General features: G+C 44.5%; 1 protein-coding gene and 1 pseudogene across 3 annotated transcripts in view; one reads left to right on the forward strand and one right to left on the reverse strand.

The window, feature by feature from the left end:
* Positions 1-27603, forward strand: part of LOC147329719 (NLR family CARD domain-containing protein 3-like) — a 44768-nt gene that overhangs the window by 1538 nt on the left and 15627 nt on the right. For 2 of the 3 annotated variants that reach the window (XM_086291022.1, XM_086291024.1), the window contains exons 2-4: positions 33-186; positions 259-372; positions 21405-21452. In XM_086291022.1, coding sequence (XP_086147148.1) covers positions 65-186; positions 259-372; positions 21405-21452 — 284 coding nt within the window. In that variant the 5' untranslated portion in view covers positions 33-64. The remainder of the gene's footprint in view (positions 1-32; positions 187-258; positions 373-21404; positions 21453-27603) is intronic. The other variant, XM_086291023.1, reaches the window with a different exon arrangement.
* Positions 19401-21138, reverse strand: LOC147329720 (uncharacterized; annotated as a pseudogene).

A 27603-nucleotide genomic window follows, 5' to 3' on the forward strand; every position in this document is an offset into this window, starting at 1 on the left:
GTGCACATAAATGATTTGTGTTTCCTCTGCAGGTAGAAAGTGTGTGTGAGCTGAATTGAGCAGCATGGATCAGTGTGAGGACAGTGACAAACAACTGAGTCATGGAATCAGTGGTGTGTCCTCTAAGAGCAACGTGCTGATGGGTGTCATTTGTAGATTTGGACAAAAACAGTCCTTAAAAAACAAGTAAGATTACACGAATATAAAATTGTATTTAGGCATGTCTTGATGCTTTAATTAAAGAGCTTGAATTAACAGGATCCTTCAAAGAGTTGAACATGAGCCTGAACCCACCTGTGTGTCCTTAAAGAGTGACCAGTCCCACGAACACTACGTTCATTTTAAAGTCCGGCAGGCACCAGCTGCAGAGAGGTGAGTTAGTGCTATATTCAGTAATAGCTAATTTAACTGCTTGATGTTGTGGGATGTAAAAACAGCAATAAAAAACTTTGTTTGGTACAAAAGCTCATTACATCACAAAAATTAATATTAAATACATAAAATTCTTGTAAACACACACACACCTTTAATCTGAACATTTTCACATGTATGTAAGCAACTGAGTTATTAATGTATAAATTAATGTATAATGTATAAATAGATAAATAGTAGACTAAAATTTAATAATTTAAGACTATAGTTAAAATACATTTAAAAATAATTGTTAGTAGAAAAAAAACTTTGATTCAGCTGTGGTTTTGAGGATCTTAAGAACTGATGGTCTGACTAATTGTTTAACAACCCACAATTAAAACAAGAGCTGTTGACCAAAGGGCTGTACAGGCTGTAAAACTATTAAAAATTGCTTAACAAAAAAAGGTTTAAAAACATCTCCCTTCAAAACTGACTAATAGCTAGTATAAGGTTGATAATATGAGTTATATGTGGTATTAAATTCGGTTCTTTGGATTCTTTACGGCCAAAAAAGACACGGCTCAAAGTGGTCTTTTTACTTTAAAAATGATCTTTATGTGTTCGTGTGTTCAGGTCTCCATGTCCCGGGATATGTAAAATTAAAGATCATCATCTCAGGTCTAAAGCACAAAAAGGAAGCCTAGTTATTTATATACTTCCTCTCCACGTCACACCACACTTTAAGTTTCAATCGAACACTCTGCTTAGTTTCACTTTCTGCCTGCAAAATCATGTAATTTCCTGTCAGTACTAAGAGTTGGGCCTCTCTTATATAAAGCAATATAATCAGTATATAAGCATTTAAGATTATAAATTTAAACCTCAACAGTGGTCTCTGTTGTAGGTGCCAATTGGTAACTGTGCTGCAGTCAGCTAAGCATTGAGGCAATGACAACTTAAAAAGACTATTGCATTAGTGAAGACAAAATTCAGGCATGAATAGCTCTCTCAAAGGCTGAAACAGAGGAATGTTCTCACTTCTGCAAGTAGCCAGACAAGAAAGAACCTAGTTTTAATGTCATTGACGCTAAAATGTCATTGACATTAATGCTGGAAAATGGAAAATTTAACAATAACCTGCAACACACCCAGTGAGCTTGATTCGAAGTGGTTTAATAAAAACATTGCAATGTGGAGACAAGCATCCGAGCAACACTAGGATCATAATAATAATAATAATAATAATAAGTGGCGGAGGGTTTTTGCTTTGGTGGCCTCAGAATCTCATCTCTGATTTTTGTGTGATGATGTGGTTCTGTTGGCTTCATCGGGTGAGGGCCTCCAGCTCGCACTGGAACGGTTTGCAGCCGAGTGTGAAGCAGCGGGAATGAGGATCAGCACCTCCAAATCTGAGGCCATGGTTCTCAGCCGGAAAAGGGTGGAGTGCCCACTCCGGGTCGGGGATGAGTTCCTGCCCCAAGTGGAGGAGTTCAAGTATCTCGGGGTCTTGTTCGCGAGTGATGGGAGAAGGGAGCCGGAGATCGACAGACGGATTGGGGCTGCAGCTGCAGTAATGCGGACGCTGCACCGGTCCGTCGTGGTGAAGAGCGAGCTGAGTGTAAAAGCCAAGCTCTCAATTTACCGGTCGATCTACGTCCCTACCCTCACCTATGGCCACGAGCTGTGGGTAGTGACCGAAAGAACGAGATCGCGGATACAAGCGGCAGAAATGAGCTTCCTCTGAAGGGTGGCTGGCCTCTCCCTTAGAGATAGGGTGAGAAGTTCGGCCATCCGGGAGGGGCTCAGCTGAGGTGGTTCGGGCATCTGACAAGGATGCCCCCTGGGCGCCTCCTGGGTGAGGTGTTCCAGGCATGTCCCACCGGGAGGAGGCCCCGGGGCAGACCCAGGACACGCTGGAGAGATTATATCTCTCGGCTGGCCTGGGAACGCCTTGGTGTTCCCCCGGATAAGCTGGAGGAGGTGGCTGGGGAGAGGGAGGTCTGGGCCTCTTTGCTTAGGTTGCTGCCCCCGCGTCCCGGCCTCGGATAAAGCGGATGAAGATGGATAATACTAATAATAATAATAATAATAATAATAATAATAATAATAATGGATTGCATTTATATAGCGCTTTTCTAGGCAGGCTTTTCTATACCTCCTCCCTCACAGAGAGAATTATGACCTTGCTTTCTGCTAAGCCGTCATCCCCGTAAGAGCAAGACATCTGAATGTCATCACCTTTACAACAGGGCCCCTACCTAAAAAATATACATCCCTCTATAAGAAGGGTTAGTCTTACTATCTCTTTAGTGTCTCCCATTACAATGGCCTGACTGTGATAACATAACACATGCATGCAAACTGGTGACAGGAATGCTCTTACTATACTAAAGTGAGACAGGGATATTACTATAACTAATGTGATATGATTTAATATGTGATTATTACAACAGAAAATAAGTCTTCTTCCATAATGCAAAAAAAGAAAATTTACACTACTGTAAAAAATGAGTTCCTCACAGAGGCTTTCGCTATCTACATGATAGAATTAGCCAACACTTACTAGCACAACTAAATTAGCTCATTATATTGCAACAGAATAATTTCCCTACAAAGATGGAAAAGAACAGTTCAATGTCAACTTTAAACAAGCATTCTTGGTAAGACCATTACTCCATCTAGAACACTATGAGCATGTCTCCATAGTATTCGTCCCAACTTGTAAACCACTCAGGGGCGTATCTAGAAGGGTTGGCATGGGGTGGCAAGTGCCACCCTAAAATAAGCCTTTGCCACCCCAAGTGCCACCCTAGTTTTGCATATGACAGTGTTGTTTATTAAAATAAGATAGCATTAACACTTTTAGCGTAGTTACAGTTAACAGTAAATATAAATGCTAAACTGAATATACTGCATAGTGTTACCCCCCTCCACCATTAACAAATGGTTCATCCCATAGCATGGACTGGCTTTTTTCTTGTTTTCAGTAGCAAGCGATGCTTATGATTGTGTCAGAGCACTTAGAATAGAATAGAATAGAATAGAATAGAACAATCCTTTAATTGTCCCATAAGGGGAAGTTTCGTTCTAACAGCAGTCATAAAGGCACATATACAAACAAACAGTACACAGGACACAGAACAGAAACATACACAATTTTTCTTACATATTTACATTAAGTACAATGGTTACTATATACAGTACTGTACAGTTATTAAATTAAATAAAAATTACTAAGAGGCAAACCAGGTTGTAGTGCGAATCGGTTGATTAAATTATTGCAGTTACAGCGCAGATGTAAACATCTATGTTTGTTGGGAGCAGTTCTGATTGTACAGTCTGACAGCTGCAGGGGGGAAGGACCTGTGGAAACACTCCTTCATGCATCGAGGATGCAGCAGTCTGTCACTGAAGCAGCTCTGCAGTTCCGCAACATTTACAAGCATGGGGTGGGAGACTCTGTCCACCAGAGATGTTATTTTGGCCACAGTCCTTCTGTCTCCCACCACCTGCACTGGGTCCAGGGTGCATCCCAGAACAGAGCTGGCCTTTCTGATGAGTTTGTCCAACCTCTTCCTCTCAGCTGCTGATAAACTGCTGCTCCAACATACCACACTGTAAAAAATGACAGATGCCACCACAGAGTCATAGAAGGTCTTAAAAGTGCTCCCTGTTCTCCAAATGACCTCAGCCACCTCAGCAGGTAGAGTCTGTTCTGACCCTTCCTGTAAAGAGCATCAGTGTTGTGGCTCTAGTCCAGTTTATTTATTCAGGTGAAAACCCAAGTACCTGGGGAGAGTGGAGGACAGGGAGATGTGATTAAAGTCCCCAGAGATCAGGAAAAGGGCCTGAGGGTGCTGTGTTTGGAGTCTGCTGGTTACAGTGTGCAGGACCTCACAGGCTGCTGCAGCGCTAGCAGAGGGCGGGACATACACAGCTATCATAATCATGTGTGTAAACTCTCGCGGTAGATAGTACGGTCTCATGCTAACCGCTAGCAGCTCAATGTCCTAACAGCATAGCGTCTCTTTGATAGATAAATGCCCAGAGTTACACCATCTATCGTTCACAAACACAGCCAGACCCCCTCCTCTCTTCTTACCACTCTCCGTTGTTCTGTCGGCCTGGATCAGATGAAAACCATCCATGTTTACGTGTGAGTCCGGAGTTAGCGCAGTTAGCCACGACTCTGTGAAGCACATCAGGCTGCACTCCCTGTAGCTAGGGTTGCCAACCGTCCCTTAAAATACGGAATCGTCCCGTATTTCGAAACAAAAGTACACGTCCCGTATTGAGCTAATAAGGGACGCACTTTGTCCCGTAATACAGTGAGAATCAAAAGTAGTCTATAAATGTTTATGGAATTAACGCTTTGTTTGAAAACATAATTCCCAGCCCCTCTCCTGCTTTGTGACCAATGAGCTGACAGCACACTTATGACAATTCGAGTATGACAATTCAGATTACCGCTCATCTCATTGGTCGAGGAAAGGTTGCTTGCGGAGAAAATACCGGAAGACAACAGATGACCACAACAAGAAGCATGGCCAACAGGGGAACAAACGCCGACTCTGCGGTGCAAGTCTCGGACGACAGTACACCTAAAGCTGGGCAAACACTGTGCGATTTTTTTCAGTCACGTTATTCAGCTCCTGCTCAAACTGCACGATTGACTCGCAGGGGTTAGAAGTTCGTATGTCATGATGTACTCTCACACTATACCGCCCGATGCTCTGATGCGACCTGAGTGCTCACACTGTGCCTCCATAACATGAAGGTTATAACAGAAAATCTGTCGCTCGCTCTCTCTGTCTTTCACTCACACAGACACACCACTACCATCAACTTTGCTAAATTGCTAATGAAAAACATTGATCAGGCAGCTGTGATTGAGCAGCAGAGTAAATCCAACTATTTTCACGGTTGTTGTGGTCGTGATAATTTTGTGATGCCACATCGAAAAGGCTCGGATGAGCTTTCCAAAGTTCTACAAGTTGTGCCTCCATCGCTTGTGTCCAGATCACAGGCTGCACAGCCGTGCTGCAACGTCTTTTTCACCAACGTTTACGTTTGCGCGTGAGCAGTGTGAGCGCCTGTGGTGAGACCCTCACGAGCGATTGATGATCGGGAGCTGGTCGTGAGGTGTTAATCACTTCTCTTTACCCCACGTATACTACACGACGCACGATGAAGGCCAAAATCGGTCCGATCACTCAAAAATCGGCTCAAAATGGGCCAAAAATCGCACAGTGTGAGCCCAGCATTAGAGCAGCAATGTTTGTTCCCCTCAGAGAAAGGGAAGAATGGGAAAAGGAAAACACCTGGCTGGAAAAAGTTAATATGGGCATGTGCAGTGAATATCAGCGCTATGTGGCCAGAAGTGTGATAATATAATTTATTTTGTGTAATAAACAACTGCAAGGATAGATGATTACAACAAATAGATGACTAATACATAAAAGTAATACATCGATGAATAATGATGAGTTATGATGCGTAATCATGGGAACAAGCGGGTTTACAAACAGGAGCAGCTGATTAGCTTTAGAAAAGCTGAAATAATACCTCAACTGAAGCCAATTGTACTAATGCACTAAATGTGCACTGTTACAAGAATGTTTTTCTTTCTATTGTTTTCTATTATTTTAAGTTAAGCAGGACAGAGTGCTTTTAAAGAAAGATTTACTTATATTTTCAAAAGTTAAGCATGACAGGCTTCTGTTTAAGAAAGAGACCTGTTTTACTGTGTTAATGTTGTCATTTTGAGCTAAAAATAAATGGCTAAATGATCATTTGTTTCACATGTGTTCATATCACAAAGAATAGAATATGCATCTACTTAAATCAACTTCAAGTCAAATGGTTAAAAAAATAATTTCACACACAAAAAAGAGCTAGAAAATTCACCACACTGGGAAGGGTGAAGACAACTGGGTCGCCCGGCCCTGGCCACGAGGTGTCCCTTATTTATTTTTCAGGGAGTTGGCAACCCTACCTGTAGCTCCTCTGATGTCGGGTAAGAGCCGCCAGTTCGTCTACTTTATTGGGGAGAGATCTCACATTCCCCATAATAACAGATGGAATCGCTGGCCGGTATCTCCTAACTTTACTGCGACGCCCGATCCCGGCCCGAGTACCGCGTCTCTTCCTCATCACCTCGCGGGGGATGTTAGCTTGCTCGGCTGTAGGCAGGGCAGCGAATGCTCCGACGGCTAACAGCTGAACCCTGCTGTAAACAATGGGAGGTCGGACCTCCACGCGCTCTCCGGACAAAGACGCCGTAAAAAATGTAATAAAGAACACCATTGTCCATAGAATTCTGAGCTCCATTGTGGGGGACAGCAGTCTGCAATAGAAAAACAAAAACAATAAACACAAAAACAATAAAGAAACATATATTAAAGAGAAAAAAGGACTTGGTCAGGTTGGAGCTGCTGATACTGGCTGCCAGCTCAGAGCAGCGCTGGAAGTTGCCCATTTTGAACAACACCATGAGAATTTCAGATTTCACACAGGTTGTTGGTTGTTACGTATGGGCTCAAATTGTGGTCATAAATATTTTGTACTTGTAAATCAGTTTTGTATGTGTAAAAAGAATTTGTGTGTGTGTAAAAAAGATTTGTGTTAAAGTCTGCACTCAAGTTTCAAGTTACAAGTATGAATTTTGACCCTATTTTTCTTCCTTTCATCTGATTGGCCAATGTCATGTCAATCTCAAATTTAACTATCCAATCAGAGAACAGATGGATTTGGCTGTTGGAGGGGATGGAGCTTATTATGGAGCTTCAGGTCCTTGAAGGGAATAAATGCCCTTTTACATGCCAGCCCAGCATTTTCCTTCATCACCACGAAGGGAAATAGTCTGTGGGTGTCTCAGTTTGGTGATTTTTGTGTCACAGGTTTACGTGCTTAACACAGGGACCTCCCGAACCTTTTCAATAGCGCTGCGAAACTCCGGGGGGGGGGGCAGTGTTGTAGAAATGACAGTCTTCACTAGTGGGGATACCTACAAAGCTTTCTTTGTTATGAATTAGCATCCGTGTTTTTATTGAACATTTGAAGAACTAGCAAAAAAAACCCAGAAACTCTTGTAGAGGACATAAAGTCAGAGATAGAAACGACAAGGAGCAGGTGCATATAGTACAGGTAGAACTGCTGCAAAAACCCACAGAGCTCAGCAGCCAGCGCAACAAATTCTGAATCCTTAACTTTTAGTTAGCAGTTAGCATTAGCAGCACATGCTGGATCCAGTGTGAAAGGACCTTTATGCTGGACACTGTGACTAACAGCAATGGTCCCGGGTCAGCACTGACTTCGTGTTAGACTAATCCTAAAGTAATAATGGTATTTCTAACCACTGATATACCACAACTTTATCCTTTCAACAGCTTCTATTGGATATTTATATAGATATCCTCCAGCTTCAAACTGTATTACCCTTCAAGGACCTGCAGTTCAAAAAAACACCCCTCTGACAGCCAAACCCATCTCTTCTCTGATTGGATAGTTAAATTTGTGATTGACATGACATTGGCCAATCAGATGAAAGGAAGAAAAATAGGGTCAAAATTCTTACTTGTAACTTGAATCCTGAGTGCAGACTTTCTCACGTATTTTTTGGCTAAGTCCACACACAAATCTTTTTTACACATACAAATCTTGTTTACCCACGCACAAATTCTTTTTACACATACAAAACTTTTTTACACACACACAAATTCTTTTTACACATACAAATCCTGATTTACAAGTACAAAACTGATTTACAAGTACAAAATATTTATGACCACAATTTGAGCCCATAATTACGCTCTGGAAATGGAATGAAGGTGAGTGTTATTAACCCTCCATGGTCCACGGACACGCTGCACCTCCAAACCACATGACTGATTTAAGCTGACACAGCAACAAGCTGCAGCCACGCTGAGTCTTTCAGCCCGTGTTGAAAGTTCGGACTACAAAGTATACACCGGTTTTTAAATTTTAATCACAGGCCAGTAAATCCAGAGTTATGATAAAAAATATATATGCCATGCTTTTTTCTAAATACTGTCATCATGGTTTTGTGTGTGTGTGTGTGTGTTTTAAAGCCTTATCTAAAGACAGTGCAAAAACAGTAAAAAAAAAGATTAAGGGAGATCTTTTTTCCCATCAGTGGAAACTTTCTGCGTCACGTAGGAGAAAGAAAAGTTTTGGGAGTGACGGTAATGCCAGCGAGACAGAGCGAGCTAATGTGTGTGAGAGAGACAGAGAGTTTTTAGAAGTGGAAGATTTCTGACGTTTAACGTGGAGTGTATAGTTAGTCTGTTGTGTAGTCGTTTTGTTTTGTGTGTCAGTGAGGGCACTAACGTATGGAATCAGAACAATGCCACCTTGAAATGAAACCAAAAAAAATATTGAAACCGAAAAAAAATATTGTAGCTGAAATAAATGTACTGAAAAATCTTGTATTGAAAGTGAAAAAAAATAATTGATAGTGAAAAACAATTAATTGAAACTGTAATTTTTTTTATTTTTGCTTACAATTTTTTTTTTCAGTTTCAATCCATTTTTTTTCGGTTTCAATCCACTTTTCCGTTTCAATCCATTTTTCGGTTTCAAACCATTTTTCAGTTTCACTCTGCTGGCACTGTTTTGGTGTCCGGGGGCGCGCTGGGGAGGCGGGGATTCCAACCTGCATGTATTTGCATATATTATAATGTTGACCAATGACTGGAGAAAACACTGACGACACGGCTGCGGTCACGGACAAACTTGCATGTGTCTGTTCGGGAATGGCAGATGCTGAGAGGTCCAGCATTTACATTACCGACAAAGTGAGAGCCTGAGGTGTTCTTCAGTAAATTGGACTACCGGACAGGAGGACCTGAGGCACCACCGCATTATTTTTGGTAAGTTAAATGTGTTTGTAAGCTAATCCGTAATTTAGGTCCTTAGCTAGCTACCTAGCTACCTAGCTAGCTAAGGAAACTTGTTTTGTATAGTTTGTTTAGCTAACCCGTGCAGGTGAATGAATTTACCCTGACTAAAGAAATCAAGAGAAACGCACGGGGCTGCTCAGTGACTAACCACGGTTACTGTACTTTTATTATGAGTATTATACTGTAAGAGCAACAGGCTGGACTCTGCTTCTGCTCCTGTGCAGAGCTGATTATTAAATATGTGCAAACAGCAGCAAGTTTTCTGTCGCTTTCCACATGTGGAACGACATTAATGCCAATTTTTAAAAACCTGGCACTTCAGGTACCCCTCATTGGTCAATAGCTACGGATTAAATAGCAAAGCCCGATACTTATGTACTGAAACCAACTACTTCTGCTTGTCAGCTTAAGTTAAAATGTTACATTTTTCTTCTGATTATTGTTTTTAGCATTTTTTTTACTGAGTTTGTTACAAATATTCAGGTTAAAAAACTGTCCAAATTATTTTTAATGAATTATGTTCACAAAGTCACATGTGCAGTACTCTGTACAGCTTGCATCTTTAGGACAAATAATTTGAAACATTAATGTTTCTTGTTCAATACTGAGCTGATAACACCTCCGTATGTTGTGACCAGGATGCAGCAGCAGACTGAACCTCGACTGAAACCTGCTCCATCATCTCATCTTTGCAGATGTCCATTTATAAAGCATCAACAACTCAAAGGTAAACATGATGTTAGAAAATGTGTTAGTAAGGCCTTTAAAACAAATAAAAAATAAACAGCTGTCGGCAGAGCTGTAGGACTGAACAACTTCAGATCCCGAGTGTGTGAGGACGGAGAAGGATCAGCTCTATTTCAGATTTGAGAGATAAACTTTATATTTCAGTTTGTGATGATTCTGTTCTGTTTGTGATTACAGGAGCCATCCTCAGATTCAGACCTCAGCACCACCCAATGACAGCAGACAGATCATCCTATATCTTCAATCTTTGTAGTAACTCTTTGTAGTTTTCTTCAGTAATTAACTGAAGAAAACAGTAGAAAGGTTAAAATACCACATGTGCTGTCAGTGAAAGCTGCAGCTGTTTTATTGATAAATTTAAATACAAAAAGTCAAAAGCATTAATCACCCCCTTTACTGTGTACATCAGCATTAACAGGACCTCCGTTTGGTGTTTCAGAAAACTGCTGATCTCAGACCTGCACAACTTCTGTTTTAAACACTGAATATACTCAGCTACATGAAGAGTTTCAGTCTTCCTGGTGTTTCTGAAATGATGCCTCTCACTGTGGGTCAACAGAACATCTGGCACAGGACAGCTGTAATGAAAGAAATTGAAGAAGTTTTGAAAACAAAATCTTGGAAATGCCCTATATGTGAGAAGCAGATTTTGTATTTACTTTTCTTTTTGCCAATCAAGTTAACTAAAAGTATAATTTTCACCATACAATTGCTAACCTTGTCATCTCCTACACTGTCTGGTTTGGGCTCTGGGCTTGTCCTTCCGAGCTTTCATGAGACTGCTTTTGGTGCACTGTGGTATGAGGTGCTAACCTTTTGACAGTGTTGGGAAGGTTAATTAAAAGGTTATGAGTAACAGTAGGTGGACATTAGGTAAGGCTGCACTTTTTGCAGCGATCTCGTATAGAAAACTATTCCACGGGTATATAAAACAGGTCAGCGGCTCCGAACCGTAGTAAAGGGACCTCTGGCTAATACGTTGGGTTCCGTGTCGGGCTCGTAGCTGAAAACTAGCTTTACTTTAATTTAATTTATTTATTTAGGGCAGTGCATGTTAATGAACAGAAATGTAAAAAAAGATTTACGTATATATAGTTACGTATAACTGCATCATCCGCATACATTTGAGCAAATATATTTGGACTTCAGGTAAGTTATTGATAAAAAGAGAGAGCAATAAGGGCCCAAGAACAGATCCTTGAGGAACCCCTGTATCACAGTCTAAATATGGAGATTTAACCCCATCCAACACCACACACTGTTTCCTGTGTGAGAGATATGAGGCAAACCACTGAAGAGCCTGACTGGAGATATTAAACTGAGTCAATCTGGACAACAATATCTGATGGTTTACAGAGTCGAAAACCTTCTTCAGATCTAAAAATACAGCTCCAACACAGGGACTCTTGTCCAGCAGGCTTTTCGAGTTCTCCACTAACAGACACAGGGCAGTATCTGTGGAGTGATGTGCCCGAAAGCCAAACCGCAATGGATGTAATGAGGGTTGGGTGTTTTCTAGGTGAGCAGTGAGGAGTTTCACCACCTACTTCTCAGCTATTTTAGATATGACCGGGAGTATGCTTATGGGGCGACAATTAGCCATGTCAGTCTTCACACCTGCTTTGAAAATTGGTGTAACTGCAGCAATTTTCCAATCTGTTGGAACAATGGAGTGTTGGAAAGACATAATCAAAACATGAGTTGTTGGACGTACAAGCAAATCCATATATTCCTTTAGGAAATTTGTGTTAATAATATATACATCATGTGCTTTTTTTTTTTTTTTTTTTTTTTTTTTTTTTTTTGCCTGTCCCATTTGGTTCTTTAGCCATCAGAATTGTTGTCTGAAGACCAACAAGGATACCCAATGGATTTACTTTGCCAAATGGATCATCGTGGCATTGCCGTATTGGTCCATTTGATCGATCTTTGTTTTTATTATTTATTATATTTTATTTTCAGATGTTACAGACGGGACAGACATGAGTGAGGGATAGGAAAGGGAGAAAGAAAGAGGAAGGAAAGGAAAAACAGAAGGGGAGAGGGACAGTGAGAAAGGGGGGGGAGAAAAAAATCAAAAATCTCCTGGATCACCTGTTGAGAGAAGAATAGAAAACAAGCAAAAAAACAAAAAAACACAAAGCAACATACTAAACACAACACCATCGCATTAATCTAGCTAAGTGTAAACAGCAGTAAATACTAAATATTCAATGTTGTTGTGCAGCACGCAGGACAGACAGCGCACAATGTGCTTTGAAGTAGCAGCCAAGAAAGGTGTAATTTAAGTCTACGAGCAGTGAACACCCGTGTGCATACCTGTGTGGATAAGTGCGCTTGTATTCAAATGGTTTCCACATGTAATGGTCTGCAAGAGGATGTAGCGAGCCATAGCCCCGTCCCCCAGGGCATGAAGCAGGCATGGAGGAGATCCAGGCCCCAGACAACCAGAGGCCCCAGAGTGCGAGAGCCCAAGGAGGACCACCGGAGGGGCATCCGTGCCACCTTCATGGGAAGGGCTGAGGATCCCCAGACGAGGCGTCACCCAGTAGCCACCGAGCAGAAGCTAGAGGGGCTGCACCGGCGTGCCCGCCGGCTCTGCCGGCAGCCAGCTGTGCCAGAGTGAACCGAGCCGCAGGCCCAGGGGCCGGAGGCCCGAGGGCCCCCCGCACCCCGGAGGAGGCCTGACCGAGCAACAGGCGCCAGGCCCCGCCACATACCTGAGTGCCCAGCCCCGGACACCAAGAACCACCAATGCACCGACCCCTGAGGGCATCAATCACCGGCAGGGAGTGTGGTGAGGGGAGATAGGCCTTGGAGGGCCTGGGAGTTCCCAGAGAGGTGGAGTCTAAGACCCGACCTGACATATAGACACAGACAAACAGGCACACACAGACACAAACATGCATTCCCACCCTCATGCACACATATACAAACATTCAGCACTCACCCAACGTAAGGATTGACATAAATGGACATGTACACACAATCACACTCCCAAAAACATACTCTATACCACAGGTCCAGGTACCCTCGCCCCCAGACCCAAGAGATGTTACCCTTCCCCCTGGGGTGGAGGCAAGCAGACCGTCCCAGGCTCCGCAGCAGCAGGGAGGCCAATCGGACAGCCAAAATCTCCTCCCAGCCCCCCCGCCCCAATGGCTAGCAGAGAACGGGGGTGTGTGAAGACCCCATACCTCCCTCCTCCCGCTCATGTGTAGTGTTGCTGCGTGTTGTTCTAAAGTGCATTTAAAACAAGGGAGAGCATGGTGCTGCTGCCAGAGAGCAGCAGGTGTTAGCACGGCCCCTCCCGAGAACCCTCAATGTCTACATGGATTTATTGCTTTTTATTGTTTTAAACCTGTAATTAGTTTAGCAACTTCAGTGTCTGAAATATGAGTGATGGTGAACAAATTTTGACCAACATCATTCACATTATCAGAGCATACGACTGAGTCAAAGCTCTGACTGATCTCCTTAACCGATGAGATAAAGAAAGTGTTTAAGTTATTGGCAATAGATAGATGCTCTTATTAGATTATTCTGTTATTATATGTTACCTTATATATGTAATCAAAGTAGTTGAATTAGAATACTGCTGTAGATCACATTATACCCTTTAATATAGAGTGTGTGAGCTGTATGTAGTGTAGTTCTCATTATACTTTTGAGTTAACAGAACATATTCACATATTAGTTCATTAGATAAATGTGCATCACTCTGTATCCTTGATCTGCTGGGAATGTGTTACACTGTTTTCTTGACATGCTTAATTGTTGAATCATGAAGAGAAGGTTGTAAGCAGGAGACTGTGTCTAAAGACAGGGGAGATAGATAGACCACATTCCACACCCCCACCTTACAGAAAGCAGAGAAACAACTGCCGAGGTCATAACTTAGGTGCTGTAACAGAGAAAAAATGTGATGTTTTGGCTTTTACGACTAGCTGGGGGCCACTAGAGACTATAAAAAGCTGAGCAACCCGTCACCATTTTGAGACATGTGCCTGACCCTCTGGTAGCATCTCTCCCGTCCGGACGTTGTAATGCTCTGACTGTTGAATTGTATGGAAATAAATGATTGTTGATTGAGCATTGATACACCGAGTATTGTCCCTCCTTCAGCCCAAAGATTCAAAGAATTGGGAGATTTCAACACTCTCTAACAATAGAGTTATTTACATAAAGTTCAATTGTAATTTTACTTTTGTTTGAATGACGGCCAAGTAATTTATTTAAGTTTTGCCAGACATTTTTACCATTACCTTTGGCTCTTTCAATTATATTTATAAAAATTTTTGCTTTGGCCTGTCTCAAACTTCTTGTTACTTTGTTCCGCATTGAAGTAAATCTCTGTCTATCCAGAGTTAGACCTGTTTTCAGGAACTGCTTTAGTAATTGATCTCTTGTTTTCATTAGATTCTTGCACTCTTTGTTTCACCAGGGTAAATTAGATGTTGTCTTTATTTTTTGTCGACCTCTAATGGAGTATGTTGATATAACATTCTTGACAATGTCAGTGAAGTGACTGCTGCAGAATTGTGGATCATCACTACACAATAAAGGCTCCCAGTTAACTGATGCTAATGCTTCTGCTACATTTTGTCGCTGACTTCTTGGTATAAATTCATAAAAGGATCTCTTATTAGATGAACTATGAAAGTCATTCTTAACCCGTGATTTCATAATTTTTCTAGAAAATAATATAAAATTGTGGTCTGAAATACCAGTGATAAAATTATAAGATTTAATAATTCGCTCGGGCTTATTACTGAAAACCAGATCTATTTTAGTTTCAGAGTGTCTCGTTATTCTTGTGGGTTGTTCATGTGTGGAGTAAAGTTCAACGTCTCCATTATGTCCTTGAGTGTTTTTCTGTCCTTTTCACAGTCCCAGTTGACATTAAGATCTCCCATTACAATTATTTCATTAGACTTATTATTTATAGTATGATATTTAAGTAATATCTGTAGTTGCTCATAAAAAATATTCTTTGCGGAAGGAGGGCGATATAAACAGATCAACGTAAATGACATTTCTGGAGAAAGAGTGATTTTAACAGAAATATGTTCTATTTCGACATCTATTGGTGAAATAAGTAAAGAGCAATCCAGGTGTTTTTTACATACAGAAGTATTCCTCCTCCTCTTGTTTCAATTCTATCCCTTCTGAATACTGTGTACTCTGGAAAGACAACCGCAAACTCAGGAGAAGCACTTGTGAGCCAAGATTCAATTCACAAAATGGAAATATTGGAATTGCTTAGAATATGTTCCAGTTGCTCATGCTTTGGTAACATACTGCGAATGTTAATGTGTCCACATAGAAGCCCCTTTGGTTTATTTTTAGTGTCCCAGATTACTTTAGTCTGATTATATGTCTTGCAGATCTTTGTTCCTCTGTAACTTTCAAAGGCAGGATTTCTTGTCCTTTTGTTGACAATGCTATGAGCATTTAATGATGAGAAACCCTTTACCGGAGACTGTAGTTTGGGTACAGCAGGTGGGGGCCCAGGAAGCCGAGATGGGGGCCCAGGCAGCCGCGTTGGGGGCTAAGGCAGCCGAGGTGGCGACCCAGGCAGCCGAGGTGGAGGCCCGAGCAGCTAAGGTGGAAGCCCAGGCAGCTGAGGTGGAAGCCCAGGCAGCTGAGGTGGAGGCCCAGGCAGCTTAGGTGGAGGCCTGAGCAGCTGAGGTGTAGGCCCAGGCAGCCAAGATTGAAACCCAGGCAGCTGAGGTGGAAACCCAGGCAGATGAGGTGGAGGCCCAGGCGGCTGAGGTGGAGGCCCAGGCAGCTGAGGTGGAGGCCTAAGCAGCTGAGGTGGAGGCCCAGGCAGCCGAGATTGAAACCCAGGCAGCTGAGGTGGAAAGCCAGGCAGCTGAGGTGGAAACCCAGGCAGCTGAGGTGGAGGCCCAGGCAGCTGAAGTGGAAATCCAGGCAGCTGAGGCAGAAACCCAGGCAACTGAGGCGGAGGCCCTAGCAGCTGAAGTGGTAACCCAAACAGCAGAAGTGGAGGCCCGGACAACAGGGGCGTAAACGCTATTAGCTGCAGATGTAGCCTTACTAACTGGGACGGTGTTTGGAGCACAGTTAGTTGAGGTGGAAAGCAATGCAGTGACAGCTGTGCCCATAGGCTAACTAGGCTAATTAGTTGTAGCCAGACCAAATCACTGATGTTTGAATTAGGTCCAGGATTTAGTTCTATATCACCAGACTTTGTTGTCTGGGTCAACTTTGCTAGTGAGAGACAGAGAGAGGCGTTGAAAGGCTGCTCCAACGGAACTTATTGTTTCGGAGGAAAACACGAACACAGGCAAGGCAAGGCAAGTTTATTTGTATAGCACAATTCAACAACAAGGTGATTCAAAGTGCTTTACAGAGACATTAGAAACAAAAACAAATAAAAAGCATGATTTAAAATTGATTAAAACAAGCAAACAAACTAACTAACTAATTAACAAACAAACAAACAAACAAACAAACAAAACAGTATATAAAATCAAAACAGATAAAATCAGAACAGTAGATAAAATCAGTAGTTAAATGTAAGTTTTGAAATTTAAGCTTAAAAGTGTGGATTTGGTGCTTTATTCAAATGCAGCTGAGAACAGGTGAGTCTTCAACCTGGATTTAAATAAACTGAGTGTTTCAGCTGATCTGAGGCTTTCTGGGAGTTTGTTCCAGATATAAGGAGCATAAAAGCTGAATGCAGCTTCTCCGTGTCTGGTTCTGACTCTGGGAACTGATAAAAGACCGGATCCAGATGACCTGAGGGATCTGGAAGGTTCATACTGGGTCAGGAGGTCACTGATGTAATTTGGTCCTAAACCATTCAGAGCTTTATAGACCAGCATCAGAACTTTAAAGTCTATCCTCTGACGGACAGGCAGCCAGTGTAAAGACCTCAGAGCTGGACTGATGTGGTCCACTTTTTTGGTCTTAGTGAGGACTCGAGCTGCAGAGTTCTGAATGAGCTGTAGTTGTCTGACTGATTTTTTAGGTAGACCTGCAAAGATGCTGTTACAGTAATCAAGCCTACTAAAGATGAATGCATGGACTAGTTTTTCCAGGTCCTGTTGAGACATCAGATCTTTTATCCTTGATATATTCTTGAGGTGATAGTAAGCTGATTTTGTTATTGTCTTAATGTGTTTTTCTAAGTTTAGGTCTGCATCCATCACTACACCCACATTTCTCGCCTGGTTTGTGGTTTTTAGGTGTATAAATTGAAGTTCTCTGGTGACCTGTAATCGTTTTTCTTTGGCGCCAAAGACTATTACTTCAGTTTTGTTTTTGTTTAGCTGGAGAAAATTGTGGCACAACCAGTCATTAATTTCCTCAATGCATTTACCAAGAGCCTGTACAGGGCCTTGGTCTCCTGGTGACATTGTGATATATATTTGTGTGTCATCTGCATAGCTATGATAGTTTATTTTGTTGTTCTTTATAATCTGTGCCAGTGGGAGCATGTAAATGTTAAACAGAGGGGGTCCCAAGATGGAACCTTGGGGAACTCCACATGTGATACTTGTCTGCTCAGATGTGAAGTTACCTGTTGATACAAAGTATTTCCTGTTTTCTAAGTATGTTATGAACCAGTTTAGTACAGTTCCTGAAAGACCTGCCCAGTTCTCTAGTCGTTTGAGTAATATGTTGTGGTCAACTGTATCAAATGCTGCACTGAGATCCAGTAAAACTAGGACTGACATTTTTCCACTGTCTGTATTCAGACATATGTCATTAAACACTTTGGTCAGAGCGGTTTCAGTGCTGTGGTTCTGTCTAAAACCTGACTGGAAGGCATCGTAGCAATTATTCTGTTTTAAGAAGTAACTGAGCTGTTGAGAAACTGCTTTTTCAATGATCTTACTTAAAAATGGGAGATTTGAGATCGGCCTGTAGTTGTTCATTTGTGTCTTGTCAAGATTGTCCTTTTTCAGTATAGGTTTGATTACAGCAGTTTTTAGTGATTCTGGAAACACACCTGATAATAAAGAAAAGTTGACGATCTGTAACAGGTCTGACTCTAAAGTCTTTGAGACCTTTTTGAAAAAACTTGTTGGCAGGACATCTAAACAGCAGGAGGAGGAGTTCGGTTGACCTAAGATGTCCTCCAGGTCTTTGCTGTTAATAGGTTGAAACTGTTTCATGGTGTTTAAACAGTTTTTTGGTGGACACAGTACATATCCTGGATCTGCTGTTGATGTACCAATTGCTTGTCTATTTTTTTGGATTTTTTCTGTGAAGAATTTGGCAAAGTCATTGCAGGCCATGGTCGAATGAAGTTCAGCTGCCACTGACACAGGAGGGTTTGTTAGCCTGTCAACTGTAGAAAATAAGACCCGAGCATTATGGCTGTTTTTAGTGATGATGTCAGAGAAGTAGGACCTTCTTGCACTCCTCAGTTGTAAATTATAATTGTGAAGTTTCTCTTTATAGATGTCATAATGAACCTGGAGGTTTGTTTTTCTCCATCTGCGCTCAGCTTTCCTACACTCTCTTTTTTCATTTTTCACTAGTGTGGAGTTTCTCCATGGAGACTTCTTCCTTCCAGAGATAACCTTCACCTTAATGGGAGCAATAGTGTCCATTACATTTAACATGTTAGCATTGAAGCTATTGACGAGCTCATTGACTGACCCTCTGGGCAGGTCAGGTGTTAATGGGAAGACCTGGTTAAAAATTGTACTACTGTGTTCAGTTATACACCGTTTTGTGATCACTGCTGTTGATATATTTGTGTGGGCTGAGATTTTACTTTCAAAGAAAACACAGTAATGATCAGACAGGCCCACATCAGACACAGTAACCTTTGAAATGCTCAGGCCTTTGGAGATCAGTAGGTCAAGAGTGTGTCCTCTATTATGTGTGGCCTCTGTTACATGCTGAGTCAGCCCAAAGTTGCCCAGAGTGTTACTCAGGTCTTTAGTCCCTTTGTCCTGAGGGTTGTCCACATGAATGTTAAAATCCCCAGCAATAATTACACAGTCAAAATCAACACAGATCACAGACAGCAGTTCACTGAGGTCATTAAAAAAGTCTGTGCAGTATTTGGGAGGCGTAAACATTAAGAAACACAACTTTGGATGGGGCCTTCAGCTGTAAAGCCACATATTCAAAAGACTGAAAACTTCCAGGAGATAGCTGCTTACATTGAAATGATTCATTAAATAAGACAGCAACCCCTCCTCCTCTCCTGCTCGCCCTGACCTCACTGATAAAACTGTAGTTAGGAGGGGTCGTCTCGATGAGAACAGCTCCACTGTTACTTTGGTCCAACCAAGTTTCAGTTAAAAACATAAAATCAAGGCTGTGCTCAGTGATTAAATCATTAATTAAAAATGTTTTCCCAGCTAGAGATCTAACATTTAATAAAGCCAACTTAAGTGTTTTAGAGGCATTACTTGTCCCCTCGTGTTTGGGAGCAGTCTGTGGCACACAAGGTATGTTTACTATGTTTAAGGATCTTTTAGAGTGCACCTCTCTGTGTTTTGACCAGGCCACATGTCTCCTTCTGTCACCTAAAAGTACAGAAATTTTAAAACCTTCTAGTAAACAGGGTCCCAGCTTCTCCTGGGAAAAGTCACCACTGCCATAATCCTCGCAGCCCGGACCCTTCACACATCACACATCAGACTGCGGAGACAGAGCATGAAGGTGGTAAGGAGGAACTAAGGGGGGCGAGGCTGGGCAATGTGACTTCGATTGCTCTGTTGAGGGTGGGGCTCGATGGCGAACCTTTGGCTGCTCTGGTGGGGGGTTTATGGGGGACAATCTGGGGTAGATCTGAGCCCAGCATTGACCCGCTCCATCATCTCCTCAGTGAATTTCAGGTGTGGGGAGGAGGGAGAAAGGGAGGGGGAGGAGGGTGATGGGGGTGATGGCCTGTCAGGGGTTTGGGGGACTGGGGAAGATCGTGGTCCCTGGTCCTGGTCCTGGTCGTTGGTGTTGTTGAGAGAGTTGGAGGCAAATAGGGACCCCTCTTCTTGCCTCAGATGTCTCTCCTTTCTGAGGCTCTTCCCGGGTGGGGGCAGATGGAGCTCCTCCTCAAGGTTTCTGCTGGGCTTTGTCTGTTCTTGGAGTACTGTTTGTTCCTCTTTATGAGATAACTCCTCGTTTATCTCAGCCTTGGCACCAAGCACAGATGGATGACGTATGGAATAAAACAAGTTGGAGGTGAACAGTTTCACCCCTGACTTGTTAAAATTAAATCCATTTGCTTTAAACAGATGCCTGCGTTCCCAAAAAATATTAAAGTTGTTGATAAAATGCACTGAGTGGTCAGCACATGCTGATATAAGCCATTTATTCAGTGTAAACAACCTGCTGAATCTCTCGTCTCCTCCTCTGACCGGCGGTACAGGTCCACTGATGAATACAGCTGCATTCAGAGAGTTTACAGTATTTAATAATCCAGTAAAGTCCCGTTTCAGAACCTCCGACTGTTGTTTGGACACATCGTTTGACCCTGTATGCAGAACAATGTTTGTCACGGTTAGATGTTCATCTGCAATTTGAAGAATTCTCTCCTTCAGGTTGTTGACCATATCGTTAGGAAAGCAGAGGACTTTAGTGTTCTTACCGCACATCCTTTGTACATCCTTTACGGCAGAGTCACCCACAATCAGAGTTTCAGGCCTAGCTTTTAGCTTTTCCTGTGGCCTTTTACTTTTCAAAAGATTTTCGGACTTTACTTCGCTGCTTTTAGATGGATGGTTGTCCGATATAGATCCAGGGTCCTTTGATAGTGGAGCAAATCTGTTCTGCAGTTTCACATTCAGTTGTTTTGGAGGTTTGTTGTTAACCTTCCTATTCACGGTTGTCCAGTCCTGTTTCCTCTCGTATACAGGGGTAGAAGAGCTTCTCTGTCTCGTAGGAAGTGAAGGCCAGTCGGTTTCAGAGATTTCAGCTCGCTGTGCCCTGCCTGTGATACGTCCTCCCCCTTCCAGAAGACATGATTTATGTCTTGGTTTTGCACCAAGACAGTCCAAGGGGGGATTATCGCTTGAGGATTTATAATAGTGCACAAAGTCTACTTTCTTGGTCACTTTAATCGTTCTTAGAACACTTTAATCCTAATGATCTATAAGTGTCCAGAAACTATCGCAGGTAAGCTCATATGGAAAAAAGGGAAAAAATCAGCATAAAAATCAATAAAAATCAATAAAAGAAGCAAAGCATTTAAAGAGCAAAGAGATGAAGCGTCAACACTCACAAAGGGGGAGGAGTTGAGTCGCACAGTCGAGTCTTAACAGTTTACTTACAGCTGGGCTCGTCAGGCACTCTTTTTGGCTGCAGTGGTTATTATTATATTTACATGCTTCCAGCTCCCGTTTCTGCTTCGTGACAGCTCGTACATTTTCTTTTTCTCCTTCCCTCTGTCAGGCGTTGTGTGGAGGCGAGGAAGAAGGAACCCAAACGCAGGACTCGCAGGTAGGTGAAGATTTATTATGACGAGTGGATGAACAGAACAAAGGGAGAAAATGGCTGGCTGGCTGGACGACTGACTGAAGGACTGACTCAAAGACTGAATGGCCGGCTGGCTGAACGCAGGCGGAAACGACAACAGAACATCAATGACACAACAGAGAACTGGTGAAACCGAGGAACTTAAATACACAGGTTGAATGATGACAATGATTGGAAACAGGTGAGTACAGGGCTGAACATAATCTGACTAATGACATGGGAGACAAGCTGACACGGGGAAAAAACAGGAAGAGAGAACATTAATGTGGTGAACTAAACTGAACATGAACAAACTGAAATCACCGGGTCAACGACCCAGGAACCCTGACAGGACCCCCCCCTTCAAAGGCCGGCACTCGACGGCCAAAAGAAAAAAAGACACGGAGGCCGGACCAGGCGTGGACGAAGACACGGAGGCTGGACCAGGCGGCGCGGAAGCCTCTGGCTGGAGACAGGCAGGGCCAGTAGGCGCGGAAGCCTCTGGCTGGAGACAGGCAGGGCCAGTAGGCGCAGAAGCCTCTGGCTGGAGACAGTTAGGGCCAGTAGGCGCGGAAACCTCTGGCTGGAGACAGGCAGGGCCAGTAGGCGCAGAAGCCTCTGGCTGGAGACAGGCAGGGCCAGCGGGCGCGGAAACCCCTGGCTGAGGAGCGGCCGGGCCAGCGGGTGCGGAAACCCCTGGCTGAGGAGCAGGAGAGCTCACAGCTGGCTCTGGGTGCTGTGGCTGCAGGTCCGGGAACTGAACGGGATGGTGGACAGGTGACTGGGAAACAGGAGGCGACTGGACTACAGGGCACTGGGCGGCAGACTGGACAGGCTGGAGGACGGGCGACTGGGGGACAGGAGCAGACTGGACTGACTGGACAGGAGCAGACTGAGCTACAGGTGACTGGACAGGAGCGGACTGAGCTACTGGTGACTGGACAGGAGCGGACTGAGCTACAGGTGAGTGAACTGACGGGGCTGGAAGCTGAGCAGCAGATGAGGGAACTGACTGAATTGAAAGCTGAACAGCAGGTGAGGGAACTGACTGGAGTGGAGATGCTAAGGGATGAACAGAGGTAGGCGAGGCTGACGACGGAGCCGAGGTTGGTGTGGCTCATGGCTGAGCTACAGACTGAGCTAGTGACGGAGATAAAATTACAGCTTGGGCTAGTAAGGCTGGTGCCTGGGCAGGGGACAGTTCAGCTAATCTAACTAGGGATAGTGCGAGGGCGTGAAAGGCTGGGTCAGGAGGTGGATGAAGTGGTGAAGTAGCAGCTGAACCGGTTAGCTCTGCCTCGCCTCTAGGGGGGTCAGGCTGGGTTCTGGCTGCCCACAGCCTGGGCGCTGGGACAGGCACGGGAGGTGGCTGGACACCAGTCACCCCCACCCGAGAAACAGGAGCGGGTGTGGAGGTAGACTGGGTCGCAGCTGCCCTCCTCCTGGGAGCTGGCACTGGAGTGGGTGTAGGCTGACTGATAGGAGTGGAAATAACGACTGGGTGAGTGAATCTGCTAAGTTTTTCAGGGATTATGCTGGTCCTTCTGCCACCACTATTTACAGTCTTTGGGGGAGCAGAGCAGAACAAATCTTCCCAGTCCACAGAATCCTCCAGGAGTGAAACATCCCATGAATGAGAGATGGGTTTATTATTGGGTTTAAGTGGAGGGTCAAATGAGGGTGGAAAACAGTCACTGGAACTCACCACCGGGTATTGCTGGAAATAGTCCATTTTATGGCGGCGTGTGCGCCGCTTTCCCTGGGAGGAGGAAGCGGGCGGGGTGCACGTCCGAGCCTCTGGCACGGGAGCCTCTGTTGAGCCGAGGTGGGAGGCAGGTGATGTGTGAGCGAGGAGCGGGGCGGTGAGAGAGGGAGCGGCCGAAGCGCGGCGTGAAACGTCCAGTCTCCGCGGCAAATGCTCCGGTGCAGGTGAGGCAGCAGGTGGGGGAACGCGGCGTCTCCGAGGCCCGCCCAGAGCCAGGCGAGTCCCCTCGAAGACGTGCTCTCTCTCCGCGAAGAGCCGCTGTTTTCCCCTGAGCTCCTCTGCCCAACGGGAAAGCGCTGCCTCCTGCCGCTCGTAGAGGTCCGAGTCTGCTGGGTTCCACTCGTGTCTTCGTGGCACGGGTCGTGTCATTCTGTCAGGCGTTGTGTGGAGGCGAGGAAGAAGGAACCCAAATGCAGGACTCGCAGGTAGGTGAAGATTTATTATGAGGAGTGGATGAACAGAACAAAGGGAGAAAATGGCTGGCTGGCTGGACGACTGACTGAAGGACTGACTGAAAGACTGAATGGCTGGCTGAACGCAGGCGGAAACGACAACAGAACATCAATGACACGACAGAGAACTGGTGAAACCGAGGAACTTAAATACACAGGTTGAATGATGACAATGATTGGAAACAGGTGAGTACAGGGCTGAACATAATCTGACTAATGACATGGGAGACAAGCTGACACGGGGAAAAAACAGGAAGAGAGAACATTAATGTGGTGAACTAAACTGAACATGAACAAACTGAAATCACCGGGTCAACGACCCAGGAACCCTGACACCCTCGCTCACAGACACACAACGGTTATGGCAGTCCATTCTCCCTACAGCATTGACTACACTGCCCATGAGGCTACATTGTTTAGGGCGATGCCTGTAACACTCTGCTATTGCCTTCATATTAAATCATTTTTGTATAATAATTTTTAGAGCCTCTTATTGCGTGTTTTTTTTTTGGGTTTCCACCGGCGTGGAATAACCAAAAATAGAGAGACAATAGCCTAACATATGAAACAGGAAAATACCGCCATGTAATCCATTTATTTCAACAAACTAACTGTATTTTCAATATCACCTATTGAACAGTAACTGTAATGGATACATTTAGTCATATTTTGTATTTTAAATACGTAACGCCGGTTCATGTATTACGTTACTCACCAACACTGCCTGTTGATGAGATCTTGTGCTGCTCCTAAAACACCGGTCTCCAACTCCTAAAGAGACACGGTATCCCTAAATTTAGCAAATATTAGCTTCAGGCTGTAACATTGGGTTGTGTTGCGTGGTTGAGAGGAGGTGGCAAAACACCTAGCAGGCTAGTCGGAAGAGCACACACCCACGCTGGTATCGGTAATCCACGGTGGTTCTTTAATACGCCTTCTTCAACAACCATATAAAAGCCCGGCTGTACGGCTGCGGCTCAACAACATAACGCCCAGCGTTCATACAACCCAAGCATTGCAAACAAAAACAAAAAAAGGTCTGGAGAAGAAAACATAAATCCGTCCCTCGTTAAGCACGAGCGTGCAGACACGTGTCCTCATAATCCCAGAGAGAGAGAGAGCAGTAACACAAACTGATGACACCATCAACCCTCGACTTGGGTGTCTTAAAGGGACACCACACCATAGTGGCTGTTACATATTCCCCCCGGGTTAAACAAAGGCTGTCCCCAGCCGAACACAGCAAAGGTACAGGCCAGACTTAACCAGCTTCCATACATGGTCAGCAGGATAAGATGTTTTTTTTTGTTTTTTTTTTGCCTGTCCCGTTTGGCTCTTTTGCCATCAGAATTATTGTCTAAAGGCGAAGAAAGATGCCCAACGGATTTACTTTACCAAATCGACCATCCCAGCCTTGCCGTAATGGTCCATTTGATTTACCTTTTATTGTTTATTTTATTTTCACTTACTGAATACGGGACAGACTTGACTGGGGGAAAGAAGGGGAGAAAGAAAGAGGGAAAGAGAAACAGCTGAGAAGAGGGACGGGGGAGAAGGGCAAAAGACAAAAACCAACAGAACAGGCAGAGAAAAAAAAATGCATATATCGATCACCTGGATCACCTGCTGAGAAAGAAAAAAGAAAGCAAGCAGAAGAGAACAAGAGTAATAGAATAAACAACATCACAATGATATATGGGAATATGACAGTAAATACTAAATGTTAAACATTATTGTGCAGCACATAAGATCAACAGAACACAGTGTGCTTTGAGGTAGGAGCCAAAAAGGGTGTAGTTTGTGGGTGTGATCACCCGTGTGTACACCTGTGAGCATGGACGCGCTTGTTTTTTGTTTTTTTAAAAGGTTCCTTCATGTAATAATCTGCTAGAGGGTGTGGGGGGGCCACAGCCCCGTCCTCCAGGGCGTGAAGCAGGTGTGGAGGAGATCAAAACTCCAGACATCCAGAGGCCCCCAGAACACAAGAGACCAAGGAAGACCAACAGAGGGGCAGCTGCGCCACTGTCCCGGAAAGAGCTGAGGAGAGTCCCAGATGAGGGCTCACTCAGCAGCCGCGGAGCAGAAGCCAGGGGGAGTTGCAGTGACGCGCCCGTGAGCTCCGCCGGCAGCCAGCTGCGCCTGAGTGACCGAGCCCCAGGCCGAGAGGCCGGGGGCACCCCACCTCCGAAGTGGCCCGAGCGAGCCCCAGGCTCCAGGCCCCGATAAGCGGCCGCCAAGGAGTGAGCCGGTGTGTACCTGGACGCCCATCCCCGGACACAAAGAACCACCAACGCACCGATGTCTGAGGGGGTCCGCCACTGGCAGGGGAAGTGGTGGTAGGGGGAGATAGGCCTCCAAACCTTGGAGGGCCTGAGATGTCCCCAGAGAGGTGGCGCCTGACACCCAACCTGACATATAGACACAGACATACAGGCACACACAGATACAAACATCCATTCCCACCCTCATGCTCTCATATGCACTTACTCCACACTCAACCAACGTGGAGACAGACATAAAGAGACGTTGTACACACGATCACACTCCCCAAGCGTACTCTACAAACCGGGTCTAGGTGCCCCCGCCCCTGGAGGGGGGAACTGCACCCAGACCCAGGTGGTGTTTCCCTTTTCCCTGCGGTGGGGGGAGGCAGACCGCCCCGACTCCGCAGCAGCAGGAAGGCTCCACACTCCAGACCGCAGTCGGACGGCCAACTCCTCCTCCTAGCCCCCCTGCTCCAGCAGGTCGCAGAGAACGGGGGTGAGAGAAGACTCCGAACCTCCCTCCACCCGCTCATTGTAATGTTGATGCATGTGTGTTCTAAGGTGCATTTAAAACCCAGGAGGGCTTGGAGCTACCTGCCAGAGAGCAGCAGGTAAGCGCATGGTCCCTCCTGCTAGCCCTCAATGTCTACGTGTATTTAAAATTGAGAGGTGGGCAACGATGCCAGGGGTGGGGTGTACACCCTGATGGTACTTTGGACTCCGTGTATCGTGCCCACCCCCAAGATCCTATATGTATGTGTAATGAGAGTGTGAGTAATGTGAATGTCTAAGTTGGTTGGACTTGGGTGTCTTAAAGGGACACCACACCATAGTGGCTGTTACAAGGCTAGCTTGCTACAACGAATAGGCTAATACCAGCATTTTAATTCCGTCACCTTTTGTTTGGACTCCAGAGACACTGTACAGTGAGGCACCTCAGTGTCAGATCATTCACCGGTTGCTCTCGCTAGTAACCTTTGTGTTTTTGAGCCCTCTGATTCTTGTAATGCTCACAGTATTTTCTTTGATTTAGCTGATATGAATGTGTCACCTGTAGAGATAGCTGAACCTAGGACTGTTGTTCCACACCAGACTCATCTACATACTGCTACCAGCATTGTAGCCCCGCAGAACTGTTTTTCTCAGCCCTTAGACTCTAAGGTTTCCCAGTCTGAGCTCAGCCACACACCGTTAGCATCATCAGCTCTAGATGTAACGGTGCATACTGAGAGACACATACCCCCTGAAACTATGTATTCTAAGCCTGCTAAGGTTAAGAGCTGCAAGGCTTCACTTGCTATACATAGACTGGCAAAAGATTTTGGTTTGAGCACTGCAGAGCTGTTTGCGCAGGTTAAATTTTCTGTTCCCCGGTCATGTCAGTTTAACTCTGTGTGCCATGCTTTTCGGCCAGGTTTCATGGACTCTGTGTGCACTACGTCTCGGACTACATCCTGTACGACTGTGTGTAGTGTTGTTTCACATCCAGATTATCCAGACGCTGCTTGTGTGAGTTCTCCTGTACCTGTGGCTGCTCCTAAACTCACTCTTTCTAAGACTGCTAATTATGACATGGACAACTTAAGTACAGCAGAGTTGCTAGAACCAGCCCACCATAAGTCTCTGTTTACTGAAACTGTGTTTGGCTCCACTAA

This window comes from Aulonocara sp. 'chitande type north' Nkhata Bay, linkage group LG5 (genome assembly GCF_057382095.1).
Source record: "Aulonocara sp. 'chitande type north' Nkhata Bay isolate Kocher_YH1m ecotype deep benthic linkage group LG5, A_spYH_male_GT1.1, whole genome shotgun sequence".
NCBI classification, from domain to species: domain Eukaryota; kingdom Metazoa; phylum Chordata; class Actinopteri; order Cichliformes; family Cichlidae; genus Aulonocara; species Aulonocara sp. 'chitande type north' Nkhata Bay.